At 32.4% G+C, this 14980-nt stretch overlaps 1 protein-coding gene across 16 annotated transcripts in view; it reads right to left on the bottom strand.

Annotated features, from left to right (window-relative positions):
• The window catches only part of LOC121372756 (dynein gamma chain, flagellar outer arm-like), a 141385-nt gene that overhangs the window by 48970 nt on the left and 77435 nt on the right, over positions 1–14980 (bottom strand). For 11 of the 16 annotated variants that reach the window (XM_041499253.1, XM_041499256.1, XM_041499260.1 and 8 more), the window contains 15 exons: positions 14709–14858; positions 14258–14332; positions 13526–13696; positions 12823–12984; positions 12069–12176; positions 11330–11496; positions 10675–10861; positions 10099–10206; positions 8367–8506; positions 7740–7868; positions 6722–6925; positions 5360–5386; positions 2042–2182; positions 1364–1614; positions 86–231 (listed from right to left, as the gene is read on the bottom strand). In XM_041499253.1, coding sequence (XP_041355187.1) covers positions 86–231; positions 1364–1614; positions 2042–2182; positions 5360–5386; positions 6722–6925; positions 7740–7868; positions 8367–8506; positions 10099–10206; positions 10675–10861; positions 11330–11496; positions 12069–12176; positions 12823–12984; positions 13526–13696; positions 14258–14332; positions 14709–14858 — 2166 coding nt within the window. The remainder of the gene's footprint in view (positions 1–85; positions 232–1363; positions 1615–2041; positions 2183–5359; positions 5387–6721; positions 6926–7739; positions 7869–8366; positions 8507–10098; positions 10207–10674; positions 10862–11329; positions 11497–12068; positions 12177–12822; positions 12985–13525; positions 13697–14257; positions 14333–14708; positions 14859–14980) is intronic. The other 5 variants (XM_041499255.1, XM_041499261.1, XM_041499267.1 and 2 more) reach the window with 1 other exon arrangement.

The raw sequence follows: 14980 nt of genomic DNA, 5'->3' as shown, positions 1-14980 counted from the left end.
TTATGAAGAAATGCCTCACAGCTCTCCAACTCCACCACACACAATGAGATAATTCTAGAAGAGCCCTAATATAAACAAAACCAACCTGCTGTCGTCCATATTCGAGATCCTGTCGACACTTCTCAAGCTGTACGAGTGCTTGTGCATGCTCGTCCTTTGCCTGCACCACTCTGGTTTTCAGAGTGGCCTCGCGCATCTTATCAAACTCCACATCATAGTCATCATACTCCTCTGAAATTAGCAAAACAATCATCAAAATTTAACAAATAGTTTTTTTGTATTCATATACATGTATATAAATTTACTGAATTAAAAAACCCACAACTCAATACGAAGATAAATCAATAGGATTAAACATAAAAGAGCACACCATCAATCAATGTTTATTTTAAAGTGTAATGTTGCTCACAGTAGAATGTTTTTTAATTAAACTTGAAAAATATAGAACTATGTTCTTATTTAGCACAGAAAAAAATATTAGGTCAAAATATTAATAATCTTACATAATAATGCATAAGTTATGCATCGGCAAATAATGTCATAAAACTATAATCTACATAAAAATATTGAAACACATTTAGTGTTCTCTTGTACATCAATAATACATTTTTTGTTACAATCATTAGTTTAAAATTATCTACTTGATCCATCTGTAGTGTCATGCTTTTATTGATTTTTGCATGAACGTAAAAATTACATCATCAGTGAATTTCAAATCTGATGACATTACTTATTTTACACTGGCATTTGTATTATTGAGTATTAAGTTATGCAAAAAGATTTCAGATATATGAACAAAATTTTTATTGCACATAACATGAAACTTTATATGAATGAAGGATAAAAAAGTCAGTCAATTGTTTGTACAATTTTTAGAAGACTGTGGGATTTTTTATTGGTGATGTGCTCAATGGTATATATATATATATATATAAATAAGTCTTCTACTAATAACACAATCCCACAAAAAACTGATGATAATTTAGCAACAGAATTCCCAGAGAAACTATTTATAGTTACAGTGAAATTCACCATGAACAAAAACAAAATTCTACAGCTTGGACTTCATTCATATTGTCTCACAAGACACAGAGCTTGCCAAGTACATTTGAAAGTGGGGGACGGACATTTCAAGATCCATACAGCATGAACGTACTGCGAGGAAGTGGGGTGGTGGTGGTGGGTGGGGGGGGGGGGGGGGGAGTGTGTTCAGATATGCTTTCCCAAGTAAATTTTTGAATTTCAGGTGTTCAAATATGGCATTTTCTCAGTTCTGGTAAAAATAATAATGAGGAAATGAGAGTGAGGGTAGGGGCAATGGCCTCTCTGTTTTGCGGCCCATGAGACAGGTATAACCTCATACCTTCCTTGAGAAGCTCATCTCCTTCCTCCTCATTGGTCTCCATCTCATTCAGATTAAGATACGCATGCAGTGAAGTGCTCAGTCCAACCTTTGCCTTTAGCTTTTCCAGCACAGTAGCCTTCTGTGACAACTGGTATAGCAGAGTGGCAGTCTTTTTCTTTGAATCCTCAAACTTTTCTGTCAAACTTTTTATGGCCTTCTTCATTGCTTTTGCATCTGTTCGTGTCTGATCAAGAGTGGCAATTACTTTCCTAATTGAAATTAAATACATCAAAATATTAAGATTTTGCCATGTACATGTACCTTATATCTGAATTTATAACAAGCAAATATAACATAAATACATGCATATTCATCTGTTTAGAAAGTTAGTTTGTTTTGTTTAATGACACCACTAGAGCACATCTATTTATTAATCATTGGCTATTGGATGTCAAACATTTGGTATTTTGGACATAAAGAGAAAATCCACTACACTTTTCCATTAGTAGCAAGATATCTTTTATATGCACCATCCTACAGACAGGATAGCACATACCACGGCCTTTGATATACCAGTCGTGGTCAACTGGCTGGAACGAGAAATAGTCCAATGGGAATTATAGATTTTACTTTGAGAATACGGAAAACATATACATGATTTTGTCATTCCGTTACACACATTCATAATGTACTCACTTAAGTTTTTCAACAACTTCAGTTCTTTCTTTTGACTTCTTGCTGTACAGGTGGTGGAAGCAATCCATGAATCTCTTGTATGTAGTTGGTCCAACGTAAATCTCATTCCTAGCAGTAAGCATGGGATCTCGATGCTTTAACCTATTACATATAAAGACAAAATATGTTACACAAAGTAAATACAATTGAGTTTCAAAATTACATCATTTATGATTTTTCATTTAATATTGTTATTTAAAATAATTTATTTACCAAAATCAGAGACTCAATAAAAAGACTAAATTTTTGCAATAAGTAACAAATATAATAAGGTCGGTTAGTGAAATAAAAAACCCCAAACCAAACCTAGTTTATTAAAGTATCAGATTTAAGCTAACACACTAGAATTTTGCTATTGGACAAACCTTTGTATTAAAAATGGAAAGTATATAGATTTCTCTATCAACTGCAAAGTACATTTTCCTACTTAAAAAATACAAGACTGATAAACATGGTCATGGGAAAGGGAGAGGCAGGGTGACCTAAGCCACCCCATATCAAGTCCAAAACATTTACTTGTTTTTTGTTTTTACTATATACCAGTATATATATATACATGTACAATTTTTACCATTTGATTATCATTGATTGTATGTAATATCAAAGGAGTTTGTGCTTGAATAGGGCTTCTAGAATTTGTATAAAATCCACTAGCCATGGGATCAGCGATTTAAAATATTTACTAGCTACAATAAAAAATTCACTAGCCCTACTTTAGTTTAAATTTTACTAAATAATAGTAATAATCAGATATGTCACATAAAGAGGGAGCTTAAAAACACTAAGATTGGGGGATGGGTGGGTGGCAGGATATTCATATTTACAAAATGGACTTGGCTAAAACATTTGACCAAAAAAATTCACTAACCATAGGGCATAGCAATAGTAGGTATTTACTAGTCCAATATTAAATATCACTAGCCATGGGAGTGGGGCTACCATAATCTAGAAGCCCTGGCATGATGCAATGACTCCTTCGAAGCACTAGTATTTCAAGAATGTTTCTCTTTTATTTGGCTGTTCAAGTGCATAAAAGATTCAATTTCTACTCTGGTATATATTAAATATTTAAAAAGTGCCATTTCATTACATTGCTTATCACCCTCTAATAATTTTTATAATTTACGTGTTGCCCAGATTACCCAGGCTTATAACTTTACTCCAGAGAAAAATTCCCAAGTTGCCATTTATGTATTTAATGCTAAAAATAATTCTGAATGCATTTAATTTGAACTTTTTGCCAAAGGGCTTTTTAAAAATATGTTCAACTTCTGTAATAATTTTTGTCTTTTTTCATCCTATCACACACAGACTTAATCTTCCAGTCACACAGGTGTTTCCTAATTGGTAAGACGTTTATAACCATTTTACAAACAAAACATTCATAAAAATTTAATAAGATGTAGAAAAAATAGGCCTGAGCCTCATGGCTTGTAGCTTTGGATGCCAAGCTCATAACGTGGAGTTAAAGATTAAATCAGTTGTTAACCTTTTAATGCACACAAAAATCTTTTTAAAAGAAACAAGAACACACACAGACACTAAATTTTGTTATTTCATTGCATAAGCAAGCACCAAAATATTTTAATTGTACATTTTCATCTTTTAAATAGTCAACAAGAGCTTGTGTAATTGTATATAGGTAGGTTAAAAGGTCAAATAAATGGGGCACTCAGCTCGTCCAGAGATACCCAAAACATTATAAAAAAGTAGAAAAAAAGAGCATATAAATGTTAAAAGGGTATTTATGTCCTGCATGTTCCCTCATGTTCACTTCTATAGTTTTGTAAAATTTGGATAACATAAAAACTCCAAGTAGAAAAATACATTAATAAACTAAATGCGCGTTTGTAATGTGTGATAAGTTTATGTGCTGCAGAATCAAATAGCTGAAAAGAGTGCACTATAGTATGTGACATCAGGATTGGCACACCAAAAACCAAATAATAGTATGTCAAAACAATAAACTGCCATTTTAACACACTACACACCTGATAAATGTTCAAAACCATTTCAATTCTTAATCTTTTTACATTACTAATATATGATTACCACAGTATGATATGATAGTTATAAAGTGTCAAAAGTTCACCAAAGACAGGAAACAATTAAATTGTTCTTTGTCTTCAAAAACATTTTATGTAAAATTTGAATATTGATTTTACATTATTTTACATTTTTGAAACTGTTTACCTTTTTTTCGTTTTCTTTTTTTAATTCAGTTATAAACAATGTTCCTTTTATGATGTCATGGAGCTTATCAGTAGTATGAAATTAGTAGATCAAAAATCCGGGGAAATGTGCAAGGTCTTGAAAAGAAAGGAGCTATAAAGAACCTGCAGATAGACAGACTTGCTTTTCATCAAATAACTACAAGGAGACTTTTCAAGTACAACTAAACTCCAGAATTCTGGATAAATGTGAGATTTTTCTCCCTGTAATAAGGCAATTAATTTTCTTGTTTTTCATCTTACTGGCTGACAATTCATAAGAAATATGAACAGCCATAATAATGGCCTTAGACATTTTTATCTGGTTATCAAATGAAGTGGGTGTTAAATGTGAAATGACCAAGGAAACCGCAAGTTAAAACAGAGGGTGAACCATTATTCATTTCGCTTATCAAAAAAATATTATTTTGTTATCAATCAAATGAAGAAAATGTTTTAAAGATGATAAATTGTATGAACTTGAAATTTATGTTAAATATGGAAAAACAAGACATTCCGATAATTGATTTACTAATCCAGAATAATTAGAAAAAATAACACAATTATTTTTCTATCAAATTAAGAAAATTACAGATTATAAACTGTATGAACTTTAAATTTATATCAAATATTCAATATAAGGACATTCCTACAAAATAATTAGTATGTCATTACGTCAGCAAACATTAAAACAAAGACAATCAAATCAACTATCTGAGAGCAAAAGTCAGCTGGACAGATTTAAAAATATAAAAAAAACTGTAAATACTGAGATAAATTATCTATTAATCACAAAAGTTTTGGACATCCATTTGCATTATAGTTTAAAAGACCAATATACAAAACTTTACTGAAAATACAAGATAAAAAGTGAGAAAAGAATTTAAACTTAAACAAAAAGCACTGAAAATAAAACATTGTTGCATGCAATATCAAAACCATTAAAACATTAATGCTTAGCCTTCACTTGTCTTATATATTATTAATGCATTTCTGATTTTGTAGTTTAGTGCATTAATAAACCAAAGGAAATCTGCAGATATTAATGATGAGTATATGTTTTAACAACCTTGAATCCTTGTTTCTGTCAGATGAGCTACAAAGGATAAAAAGGAAGACAAAACTGACAGTCACTCCCAAATTTCACAATAGTCGTAACTTGTTGGTAAATAATTAAAGGATTTGGATATATTATGGCGACTCAAATGCAAACAATGCCAGAATATATGAAGTTCTCATGAATATTTGTACATGCTTGTATGTAACTGTCTTTTTAAAATGTAAAATAAAATCTAACTTAAATAAATAAATAAATAAATAAAAATATAATAATAAATATAAAAATGACAAGTAAATTGCACAGAACATCTCTATCATATCACTTAATTCTACACTAACATTTGAGTTGAGTTTACACTGAAAATCAATATTGTATTAAGAGAACAATGGACCAGAATCATATGGAGCCATGGACATTTATACATATGTGAAATAATGGACTACATTCATGTGGAATACTTGACTAAATTCAAGTGAAACAATGGACCACATTCATATGAAACTGAAAAATTCACTAATTAAAACAAAGAATCAGATTCCACAGTAGAGGGCTAAAGACCAATTTTGTCTGTAACATTAATGAGATAGATTCCACTTTATAGAACACCATATTTAAGCTTGAGTCCACATCTGATCTTTGAATTAGATTATGTTTATAAGACTAAATAAAATAGTCAAAAGTTAACACACAGGGGTAATACTGTTCAATTCTGAAGTATTTAAAAACAAATAATAATAAAACCTATGCCTTAGTATCTCGTCAATGGTAAATCATCAAAAAGTGAAAAGAACATTCAGTATTCGCTGTTTAATGTTATAAGTAACATGCATTTTTAAACAATATCCAAATACAAGCCCTGCACCACAACCTTACTAGAGCAGAAGAGACTGACACCTGTTAACAAGTCAGAGAGACATTCCCAACACACACAACACCATAGACGTGGCCTCACCAGAATATTACATAGTGACAAAAGGTGAAAGAGTATATTAATTATAAAAAATATTTCAGTGAGACAAACATGCACTAATTCTCTATAATGAAACAGAACTCATTCTTAAATCATTATAATAATTTGTCCTCATATATTAAAACAATTATTTTCAATGTTGGAATTAAATATCAAATTAATTTTTAAACACTTACACCTACTCCACCCACTCAACCATACACTGTGATGTTGATGTATCCTAAAAACATTCATTCATTGGATCTAAGATTATGCTGTGTGCACATTTTGAACATGCCTGGATGCACTTAGAGATTAGTCTTTTTAAAAAATGCATTCCCCAATCTTTGATCCCAATACATTTTTTTTACCACAATATGAAAAAAGAAGTCATTACATGATCATCGTTCTTCTCAACTTACTTGATTCGTTCCTGCAAGATGGTCTTGGAGTATGGAAAGTTTGGAACCTTCATGAAATGGACTTTGAGTTGGTCCTTCTTCTTCTCATTAACCTTCACCACACTGAGGTTGACATCCGGACCTAGGTCCCCAGCCCAGGGCATCTGCTTACAGTCACGCATCACAAAACTGTGGATGTTGGCCAGGCATGAGGTAACATTCTCGCTGAAATACAAACATGATGACATCCGTCCAAATTGTGCTGAGCCTTCAGACTACTGGATTTAAACCAACACTTACTTCTAATCATGTATCATATATCATGGCTACTCAAAAATAATAACTGCATAGATTCTCTAAATAACAATTAACCAATTATACTCTAAATATACTGATGGAAAGAAATAAAGGATCACACAGATAGCAACAAGAAATAATGACTGCATCAAAAATCAATTATTCTGTCAGAAGTTGACTAGGAACATATACGCAGCACAGTCAACACTACAGACATTCAGTCCCACATTACAACTTGGTATGAAATACAGACATTATTACGCTAGTAGTGAATTAAATATGGTCTACAATTCAATGTGTTCCCTTTATTTCTTTCCATCAGTATATTACTATTCCATGTTATTAAGCAGTTATTTTCTAAACAATTACAATATATCTTTGATTCTAAATCATTCATTGGTTATTCTACATACAAGTACCGGTATCCGTCAATTAACCTATTATACTCTAGTTATCCTGTTGTTAACTATAGTCTGTCCCATCCTCCTACAAAAATGTTTTTTGTAAATAAATTCCATTTGTTTTGACATTGCAAGAAAGGTAAAAGTGTTTTGGAAATAACCAAAAAACATTTAGGTGCAATTTAGAAAACAGTCTGCTCATAAAATAAATAGCTTGTAGTAAATTCCATAGTATGAAAAAAGTCATTCCCTGTCGGAAGGACTATAGTTACTATCTAAATAATGTATCCCATGTCATTATTAAGCAGTTATTGTAAAAGTAATTCTTCCTCAAAGTCCACCTGAGATCCTCAAACTCCTCTGCCAGCTGGTTCTTGGTGACGAAATACGTCGCTTCTCCCAGCAGACTCTCCTGTGGCCAGTCACACATCCAATTTATCTGACACCCACTCAACAGACCTGGGTACTGCCTGAATAAAACATTTTTAAAAAGTATGAGTGTATTTTCAATTAATGTTACATAATAGTCATACTTTTATATATCCTAGTACTGCCAGAATAAAACAATTTAATATGGTATTAAATATGAATACTTCCTGATAAATACAGGAATATAATGAATGCCATCAAAACTAAAATGTTACATCTTAGTACTGCCAAATTAAATCATTTAAAAAGTGTTAAATTCAAACACTAACTTTATTACAATGACCGACTAACTGACTGAATAAATGAATGGAAGTTGAATGTAAATTACACTTCAGCACAAATAATAGTACTGAACACTAGGTAATATATTCCATTGGAATGTGTTGGAGAATACAAACATACCACTGGCTAAGTCTGGAGATCATACCTTTTGTTTTCACATTTTTGGTTAAAAAATGGAAGCATCCATATATTCGCATTATATATGTAACGAATCATCTTTCCATTTAGAAAGATAAAATACAAAATATACAACTCACTGAGATGCATTTTTCAGCAGCTCATGGTTTGGTGGGAGACATATGAGTATGTGCAGGTTACTTTTCACTCGGGCCACAAACAACTTCATCGGATCCACGGTCATGTTGGGAAAATCCCGCTTCATGGCTGGATGTAATGCCTGCAACATGACAATTGGAGATTATTATAGGATCATGTGTGCTGTACAAAGTTCATGAGATGAGCTTGCAACTTGTTTGAAACTAAAATAATTTATTCTCAGAAAGAAGAAACTTTTGAGACCTAAATCCTACTGATGTACACTCATGTCACCTTAGTCTGCGCGGCACAAAGTCTGCGCACGTTAATGACGTTACATTACGTCTCGAAACAAGTGTCGGGGTATGTTTGTAAACAAACAAACAACGTTAATTTAATTCACAAAACCGTTGTTAAAACAACACATCTTGATTGTGAATATATGTATAAAACTGGTCGATAACACTTTTATTGAAAAAAACTCTGAATTAATGCACTAAAAGTATACTGTTGCCAGCCTCGACCAACGTGTTTTTCTATCACCTGTCAACACGTGTCTGTCAACGCTGTAATGATCAACCTTCAACCTTGCATATCAACTTACATAAATTTACATAGAAGCTTCAATACATACCTTATTGTAATTTATGAATCCATAAATCAAATGAATGTCTTATTTAATCTGTTAACGTAAACATCCAAGCATACTTTGAATTTCCCTCCGAGTGACACAATGCAAAATGGCTGCACACAGACTTTGAAGATTGCACTGAGAGCATGGCTATTTTAGCTATAGTCTGTTTCAAAATTATCATTGATTGTCCTATATGTCTAACGAACACTATTTGTGCTCATTGACAGTTAATAATAGACAATTTTTGTTGAATAATGATCAAATATTTTTACATTGGCTTTTTTTTAATATTGTCATTTTGTGTTGTCCAAACTAAGGAGCATGGAACATCATTTATATTTATCTCATTTGCACAATCTAAATGTTTCTGAAACAGACTATAACAGGAAGTGTTTGTTATTTAGAACTTATAAAAAGTCAGATCCATTGTTTGTTGCTGTTTTATGTAAACATTAGCGACAGAAGTGGTGTTTTAATGTTTGCTGCGCAGACTTATGTGCCGTCATGCAGGCCAGTAAATGCAGGGGGTCCCCACTAAAAATGCGCTCATTACTTGAGTTTAAAACACATTAAAATTAAAATAACTTTAGCTGTAACACGTTTATTGTTCCATTGTACTGTGGCAGTGAAATAAATATTTTTAAAGAAATATTTTAACTTTAAAATATAACACAAATGCTTAGGTGCGCAGACTTAGGTGCCACCAGTGTACATTTTAACTACATTACAATTTACATAGTTCAGAAATCAGTAGAGTGTAGATTTGTTACAACATGTGTCAGTACAATTTTTAAATTTTCTTTTTCAACTGCAGTAATAAGTAAGACAAAATGTTATTCTAACTTACTATTTTGTGAAATTGCAATTCATGTTATAAAAACAACCCTTGGCATCATATATTTTCTCCCATTATCTTACATGAAAGAAACATACTTCTTTTAATCTCAATAAAAAGCAGATCAAGTTATTAATAAATATTTTGATATCTATTTTAATGTCAAAATCTAAGATAATATGCCCAAATTTAAACTTAATCAGAGGTTTGTATTAAAAATGACCTTTTTACTTACAGTTGTAACTATTCCATAAAAGACACTCACCTGTAGTAGTCCATCCATCTCATCGTTAGAAAACAGGTGTGGATATTCTCCACTGATCAAAAGACTGTTGATAGCATCCAAGTACACTGGATCAACCAAGTGACGGCCCTAGAATAACAGGAACAAAACATTTTAATTGTAAAAGACAATTCCATTTTGCATTACTGTAAACGACGAAACAGCTGATCTTAATTACATACATCGCTTGAAAGAAGACTTAAACTTCCTTGTACATGGCATCTATGTTTGTAGTTAAAATGTGTTTTTTTTTTAAATCACTTGAATAAAAACATGAACAATCATGAAAATGCAACAAAGCAAAAAATAAAATCTTTATCCAAAGTTGGAGAAGTTATTTCAAATATTTTGTAAACAAAAGCCTGTTTTGGTACATTTTCAAACTTTTCAACTTTTCTTACCATTTCAAAGGTCTTGTTTTGAAAAGCAGGCACAGCGAAACAAATGATAATTCAAAGAACAAATTTTCTACAATTTACTGTGTAAATGTTTACAGGCAGTGAAACATGCTTAATTCAACAGCTGCACTCAATATATTTTCTTGAGAAAGACACTAACTGTAAACATGAGAGTGATGCTCTTTCCTTCCGACCCGGTCATCCTCACAGCAGATCGTATGCCGTCAAAGAAGTTGCTTTGTTTCCCTGTATCAACTTTATGTATGGGTATATCAGCAACATGAAGGGCCAGACGGCACAGTGTTGCCAGGTGAGACCCAACAGCTCCGATCAGCAAGAGATTTCCTCTGAGAAACAAATCCCAAAAATTAAATTCAGAAGTACAAGTTGCTTTGCTTTTTCCAAGCTTATTGATATATATTAAAAAAAATATACTGAATCTGTAACAGCTAAAATAGCATATAACAACAAATTTTGTAAAAACAAAAACAATTCTCATAATTACAAAATAAATAATATAGTTTGAAATACACAGTAATAAATTTCTTTCATCCCTATAGTAATCCATTTTCCATGATGACATCATTTTTATTGTTTATCAAAGGGGAGCATGTAGTTCGTTTAGTGATGTTATCAATCTAAATCAAATGAAGAATATAAAAATAGAATGTTTTGTATTTATATGAATAAACAATGGTATATTGGGGTTTTTTGTTACGGTCTGTTCATCAGAACTGTTAAGACCATCACATCTTCCATTCTCCATTCAATTTGATGTGTTTTACTGGTATTGTTTTTAAAAGTTGTGTGCTAACCCATGATGGAAGCTGATGATCCTGTGCATTCTGATGACGTGGGCAATGATGTAGTCAGACAGCATGATGTTGAGACGGACGTTGCCAAACTCTTCATTGTAGCGAGTCAAGTGGGTGTTGAGACAGCTATGCATATCAGACAGTTTCTCAATGGGTTGCAGAACCACCTGAACATTTTCAAATACAAAACAGAATCATAATGTAAATACATAAAGCAGGAGTAATAAAAACAAGGCATAAAGATGTTACAGCACTTAAACATAATATATACTCTTCAGAAATAAAAAATAAATTTGTTTTTGAACAAAAGTATTCCCTTTGCATGAAGATCCTATGAAGGAGGTTTTAATCAATGCAGTAAACTATTCAGACTAAACTGTACAAAAAACAATTCTCCATTTTAATAACTGGCTTTCACCTTTCAATGAATGTCCAGCAAGAAAGAAGGTCTTATCGTTTTGGTTTTAATATGAATGCAATCAATAGTTTTGACTAAAATACATGAAACTATTTTTGTATAATGTGCTTGACATTTAGATACATGATTTGAAAAGCAACCCCATACATCTCCTTTGCAAGAAGGTTCTTCAGTAGAAATTGATGTTATTACAATGTAAAGTCTGGACTGAAATGTACAAAATATGCATACATGTATTCTGAATAAATAATAAATGTGTCACATGAAAATACTCCAACCTGTTCAGCTTTATGCTATGAAAGTTAATAAATATTTTATCACCTTTAATGGCTTTGATCCCAAAGAAGTGACAGGCCTCTGATACATCCTGGCATCAATTGGAAAAGTAACAAAATACTCATGCATTGTACCTTCAAGTTTTGGCCATGTCTGAAAATATTTAAAAAAAGAAAAAGGGTTAACAGTACATTTCATTTCGTATCCAAATTGCTTCAAGAGACAAATACAAATTCCGTAATATGTAAAGCAAGGTTGAGTTAAGCTGTGAACATGCTTGTTAACATAATTATGTATGCATTAGCCATATATGTAAAACAGTTTTGTACAAATCAATAGCTGTGAACATATGATTATGTATGTATGTATGTACGCATCATTTATATATGTTAAACTTGGATTAGGGGTCAATTTCAACACACACAAACAAGCAATGGGAATTACAATGCAACATCAGATTTTTGCATCACTCTGGATAGTTTTTCCATGTGTTCTGGTCAGGATTCACTATATATACCAGATATACCCATCATGGCACACTGGTTGAGATGAGGAAAAACCAACTGGGTCCACCAAGGAAGACGGATCCTGAAAGCCTTAGCATATCAGGCAAGTGCTCTACTACTGTGCTACATACTGCCTCTAGTCTGCTTGAAGTACCAAATACTTTTGTACTGGCATAAATCATATATGTCTACATTTGACATCACTTCATAAAACAAAACAAACACCACTAAAAATTGTAGACAATGATCTTGTTCAACAGTTTTTAATGTGAAAGATATGACAGACATCTCACCTCTTTATCTTCACTGATTGTTTCTTCAAGAAGATCGTCAAACCAGTTGATATCACACGTTCGACTGAGACGGTCTCGAAGAATCCTCACCATTTCGTGTTTCCACAGAGACACAACCATCATTTCATCAGCCCTGCTCTCATCAGGCAACCTTTTCAAACACTACAAATAAAGAAAGATGCCCATAGGCATTTACTTTTGTAAATTGCTGACCATATCTACCAGACTCATGCAGTGCATGACACCCATTTTCAGGGGGAGGGGAGTCTAGTAGTTTGCTTTTCTCTATACAACTCTGGTAAATTTCATCCCTCCCAGGGAACACAACATTAATGCAATATACAAATTTGATAAGCCATCAAATGACTATATATATATATATATATATATGAAGACTATTCAGTAACAGCATTTTGGGAAAAGGGGAAGATTTTTTAAATATTGGCTTCATTTTCATCTTTTTGGGCCCTACCCTTAGAATGACTAAATTCACGACTGTGTTTCTCCATAGGTCAAAGAAGTCCATTGTGGGGGGTGGGGGTGGGGTGGAGGTAAAGGGGATGGGAGTCAGTTTAAATGCATTTCTTTATATATCAACCAAAAAAACCTTCACCACCTCACCAGGGGAAAAGGGGGCCTAAAACTGAAACTTTAATAATTATATAACCCTACATTTTTTCTGTAGCATAAACACAAAGTGTACCTGAAAACACTTTGCAAGGTCTTTTAGAGTGAAGAGGTAGTGATATCGACCAGGCATTGGTGTTGGTCGAAGAACACTCTGCAGTGCTGTCAGTATCTTGCATGAAGCAGCAACTATGTTGTTGTGAAGATCAATGTCAAGGCCAGGGGCATCCTGGTCAGTCATATTTGTCTGCAAGAAACATTTTTTCTGTTTAAATACCTATAAAATATGTTATTTAGGCAGTTTTGTAAATTAATTGTCTATACATTTTGCTTTCCTTTGATGCTTTCTTCATATGCTTCTATATATATTAGCATTTCCAGACAAATTAAGGCCCTCAAAGAACACTGCTATTCAAAAAGATTGTGCACTGGCATGCATTGTTCACCAATCATATTTGTTCTGTAACCCCTTCCCAAGTTTTGGCATTTCCTAGTGCAACTTGGTGATATCTGATTGATTCTTATTGATGCATAATGAACACTAGCTCTCATTGAAATACTGCAACTATTAAAAAAAAGAAAAAGAAGCAAAACAAAAAGGTTATAGTCCATACCATCCTCCTACAAACATGTTTTTTGTAAATAATTTCAGTTTTGTCTTATGTAAGAAGAAAAGTAAAGTTGTTTTGCAAATAACAATTTTTTAAAAATATTTTGTGTCCAATTTAGAAAAAATTTATTCCCTGTGTGATGGACTATAGTTACATCAGTTATTTTTAAAATATTTAAAATTAAGTAATATACATACCTCAAGAATCCCATGAACAATGCCCTTGAGACAATCATCTTGTGGTGCCTGCATGCTGAACACAGCAAAATGTCGCTAAATAGAAATAAAACCTTTTTTTAAATAATGAAGCGACCAAGTAAGAAATGCATTGTGAAAAACAGGTAACATGAAATTATTTTATATAATATTGTTATGTTCAAAGGCAACATATGATGGTATTCATTTGGGTGCTTAGAAGGAATCTGCTTTGAAAGTTTAAAATAAAAAAAGCAATCTTTGCCATAAAAATGTTTTCAATTCCCTAGTCATAAAGGGGCTACTACCTCCCATCTCATATGCCTATGATTATTTTATTAAAATGATATTTACCATTTACAAAAGTAATACCCATATCTTCAAAAGTATCATGGTCTGAAAATAATAAACTAATTAACTTTAGTATTGAAATGTGATACCACTAGCGGCTTACCAGAAGTCTTTCAGATATGAGTTGATTTTTCATTCCTGGGTAATCACTAAGAGCCATGGCAGATATCACTGTCAAACCCTCAACAGTTTTCCATTCAAATGGACTTTGTAATGTGCATAAGATGTGATCGTCCAGTAACTGTCTGAGCAACTGAAAAAACCCAACCCACATATCATTGAATGAGTATGTAATAATAAAGTGTCTGACTGCAACAAAATTGCAGAACACATTCATTTCTGATATAGAGCTACATCAAAATCCTATTGTTTATA

This window comes from Gigantopelta aegis, chromosome 4, assembly GCF_016097555.1.
Source record: "Gigantopelta aegis isolate Gae_Host chromosome 4, Gae_host_genome, whole genome shotgun sequence".
In the NCBI taxonomy this organism is placed as follows: domain Eukaryota; kingdom Metazoa; phylum Mollusca; class Gastropoda; order Neomphalida; family Peltospiridae; genus Gigantopelta; species Gigantopelta aegis.
The sequence above is the reverse complement of the archived record's forward strand: the minus strand, read 5'-3'. Positions and strand labels throughout refer to the sequence as shown.